Source organism: Opisthorchis viverrini (assembly GCF_000715545.1).
Source record: "Opisthorchis viverrini unplaced genomic scaffold opera_v5_290, whole genome shotgun sequence".
NCBI lineage: Eukaryota > Metazoa > Platyhelminthes > Trematoda > Opisthorchiida > Opisthorchiidae > Opisthorchis > Opisthorchis viverrini.
Window position 1 is genome coordinate 650719 of NW_008751944.1, and position 3791 is coordinate 654509.

The 3791-nt window shown below is 40.3% G+C and overlaps 1 protein-coding gene across 1 annotated transcript; it reads right to left on the reverse strand.

Annotated features, from left to right (window-relative positions):
• Window positions 1-666: 666 nt before the first annotated feature.
• Window positions 667-858, reverse strand: T265_09570 (hypothetical protein; the record flags this gene model as incomplete). Its single annotated transcript, XM_009175680.1, has 1 exon — window positions 667-858. The coding sequence occupies one exon, from the start codon at window positions 856-858 to the stop codon at window positions 667-669; it is 192 nt and encodes a 63-aa protein (XP_009173944.1).
• Window positions 859-3791: the final 2933 nt, after the last annotated feature.

The following is a 3791-nucleotide window of genomic DNA, read 5'->3' on the forward strand; positions in this document are numbered from 1 at the left end:
TAGCGTTTACTCTGCTTACATGTTGGGGAAACGTTTTGTTTATATCCTGCATGCTGACATTCGTGGATATGCTTTTCTTCGACGAAAACTGGGTTATAAAACGGTGAGACATCCGAACGATCAGCGGTTTACCTCTAACACCGATGTATTATTAATAAAAACAGCTCTAAAGGTAGAGTATCTGGTTCCTAGAGGTCATCTGTTATGCACAGAACGACTGTGGATGAAATAGTAATGCCGAAATCTTTGCACATTCAGATCACGTCAGGCACCAACAAGCCGGGTTGCTGACCTGTCTAAGCATTGGCCGCGGACCGCAAGCCTCTGTAGAGTCCTGAACGCACTTCTTGATATCAAACCTGAGTTAACATTCCCTAAGGACTTCCTACTAGCTTTATTTTCATGTGATCAGCTTGCTTCAGTTAAGGCTCAAGGTATGAATTCCTTTTTGTGGTATAGGCGAACGTAAAAGTGCATTCATTCTGGAAGCCCTCTATTTGCTGACTCGTTCACTTTTGTCTGAAGCTTACGTTTTTCCGGTACATTTAGCTACCAAACATGCAACCGTTTCCCTACCTACGTTTTTCTCTCATGAAACTTATCAAAATCAACCCACGGTAAATTCGGAAAATTCCTTTTAAATAGAGCATGTAGTATCATACTCTGTCACGTTTTGTCATGTTTTGCAATACTGTATTCCGGCTCAGGCACAATCGGTGGCTTTTGTGCGGACAAAGGCTCCATCAGGCGTTGTATTTTCAGGCGGAGGAAGTCGGATTCCGTCACGATTTTCACGTAAACATCGGACGATTCTAACCCCCAAACTCTCAGATTATCCGATCGATATGCTAGATACATTCATCCTGCGGACAGATGCATTTGGTGGGGGAATGATTAAAGACAGAATATCACTTTCAGAATCCCCAAGACCAGCGGAACGTTTCCCACCACCGAAGATTCACAGAGTCGTCCTTTTCCAGCTTCAAAATCAAAGATGAGCTGTGAAATATCACGGTCCATTCTGTCCTGGTTTATTTCTTTAGTGTGACGTTGCGCGTGAAGGATGATCTCCGCGTTCCACCGTGTCAGAACCCTCACGCAGGAATGGTGGGAACCAATAATGTTGACGTATGACGCATCCGTTCAAAGTTGTTCTTATCCTTAGACAAACCAGTTGGTTGTACACCGCGAATTGCGCCTGAGATGTCCTGAGGCTCTGAACGATGGCGATTTGTACACCGGGATTTCACACACCTTCCAGCTTTCGGCTCAGACGTTCATCAATGGATAACTTCGCATAAGGTAAACGGATTATAATCACAACCATCTGTGACATCCTCCGCTGTGCAAGTGTGGTTAGTAGTACAGACAAATTGACAAACTCAAACAGACACCTTAAATCAAGGAACACCAATTTCGTGGATCATTTGTACGTGTGCCGTTTCTCCAACACGTCGCAAAGTGTGAACATTTGGGCCCCGCAGCCTCTGGTGCATGATGTTTCATAGTCATGGTTTTCAGAATCGCCGAAATACAATGAAAAAAATATAGATGCTAGAACCAGTTTTAGACTAGGAATCAGATATATATTGTGTGATAACTCCGGCCACATTTCTGAATCGAAGAACTATTAGCGTCTCGCCAGTCATAGTGTCCCATCATAGGAGATATAAACCAACACCCTCTGGCAGTCAGGTGTATGATATATATATATATATATATATATATATAAACTCAAAAACTGCTGCGCTTTCATTGGCTCATTTTCCCAGACAAAGCCTCTGTTCACTCCTGAAACTCCAGTTTGCGCGTGATCGTTGGATACTGCAAATGTAGTTCGAATTATTATGCTAAATGCCCATAGCTCCCCAAAACCATAGCTTTGTGGCTTCTACATTCGTTTTGAATTTACATTTCGTAAATGGCCAGTGCTGTCAAATTACTTGCCTTGGAAATGTGTGCTCTTCAATAGATGCAAAGAGCCTAGATGGGCCATAGTTAGGGAAATCATCACATTTGTTTGACGGAAAAATTGGCATTGCTAGAGGACGATGAACGTTGTTTAGGGATATACATACGGGCACTTATTCAAAGTGTTGCTTCATAGGCGAAAGCTCAGATTGGAATAAGTTCGCTTATGAAATTGACGTAGAATTTCCCAATCTAACGGCGAAATCGCCATGCTTTACCAAATGTGAGAGATCCTTTTTTGTCCTTGATGATCTAGCATTCAACTGGCATTTGAGGTCAAGTAAAATGTGTCCATCAAAAGGATAAGGTTTTTCTACCTTCTATTCGTTTATACATTTTTGGCTGCTTAGGAATGTTTCGATTAGGATGTTAAAATCCATATCAAGGTAAATGTTGTACCCGATCCGCCAGTCACGCTACTTTGTGCCGTTCGAATTTGTAAGCCTATGGATTATGTATAGCTTCATTCATTGATCCCTCTGGTCTCCTTCATCTCATGATAACTTACTCACAAAGTAGGCACGTGTTGCTTGAGTATTGTAATTGTGAACAGCATCCCTCAGAATGGTACATCGTTATCACTATTTGATCTAAGCTGTTCTCTGTGATAGTCAAAGTGGTCTGCTTGTGCGTGCATTTTGTCCATAGTTATAGGCGTACCTGCTGTAGGCACAAGAAAAGGAAGTAAATAAATTAAACATGCTTTATAAATACATTCATATGGAAAAATAGATAAAATCTTATAAAGCTGTGTCGGGGGTTTATGTTCGATGGCAGTGGAACCTGGGGTGCGAAACCCATGTTGCTGATAATTGAGGGTACCAATGCAGATAATACGAGGGACACATCTTACATTTATCTGACAGCAAGGTATAAGGATGCTCAGAATATAAATGAAAACACCTTATGAACTTTCGAAAATTTCATAAGTATTGGGCACACTTTTGGAATGTCAGTCACTCTGTTTATCCTAGAACACCTTACACATGTTCACATGTTTGTAATGAGGGAAGTAACATTCGACAGTTTATGTAACAGGAGAATGCAAAATATATGTACATGCATGTATATTACACAAGTAAAAGGTCACTGATACATGTATATAATGTCGTCATAAAATTATGTCAGAAACGGTTGCTGGATTTGTGATGTGTTTGCGAATGTTCAAGCAAATAGCCTTCCGAAACCGTGTGAGTGAATCCAAGCAATTTCGACATAAATGAAAGCATTGCTGATAGAACACACCGATGTTTGAATAAAATAATTACTGAAGATCTTCTAGGTCCACCTGGCGGCCTCTGGCCAAATCCACGAGATAGACACCCTTGCGCTTGTTTTGTTTATTCTAAAGATTCATCTTTCTTGCTTTTGGTAGAGCGGAAATCTTCATCAACTTTAGTAGTTTTAAGTAGTATGTAAACAAAAAAAGGAAAAAAAACGACACATGCAATTTTATCTTGTTTAGCCTGAATATTTTGGCTGTTCGTCATAAATTTTCCAGAAGCTCTCCTGTTTACGTGTGTCATGTTACAACAACAGGATTCTTCCAGGATTACCTGGCTGATTCTTGCGGGAACACTAAGTGAACACAAGTGCGTTTGTCTTGTTTTATCTTTAAACTTATCTCAGGTTCTTTTGAAGAGGATAAACCTTCAGGTCCTTTAATATTTAAATAAAAGTTAAACATAAGCGCTACCAGATACTAAATGAGCTTTCAATGTGCATACTCTTAGATTCTGATGTTTTGTTAGATGTTATTTAGGAGACCGTCATAATGGGAGCGATAGCTTTAAATTCCCGTTATTATATGACTGCTGAAT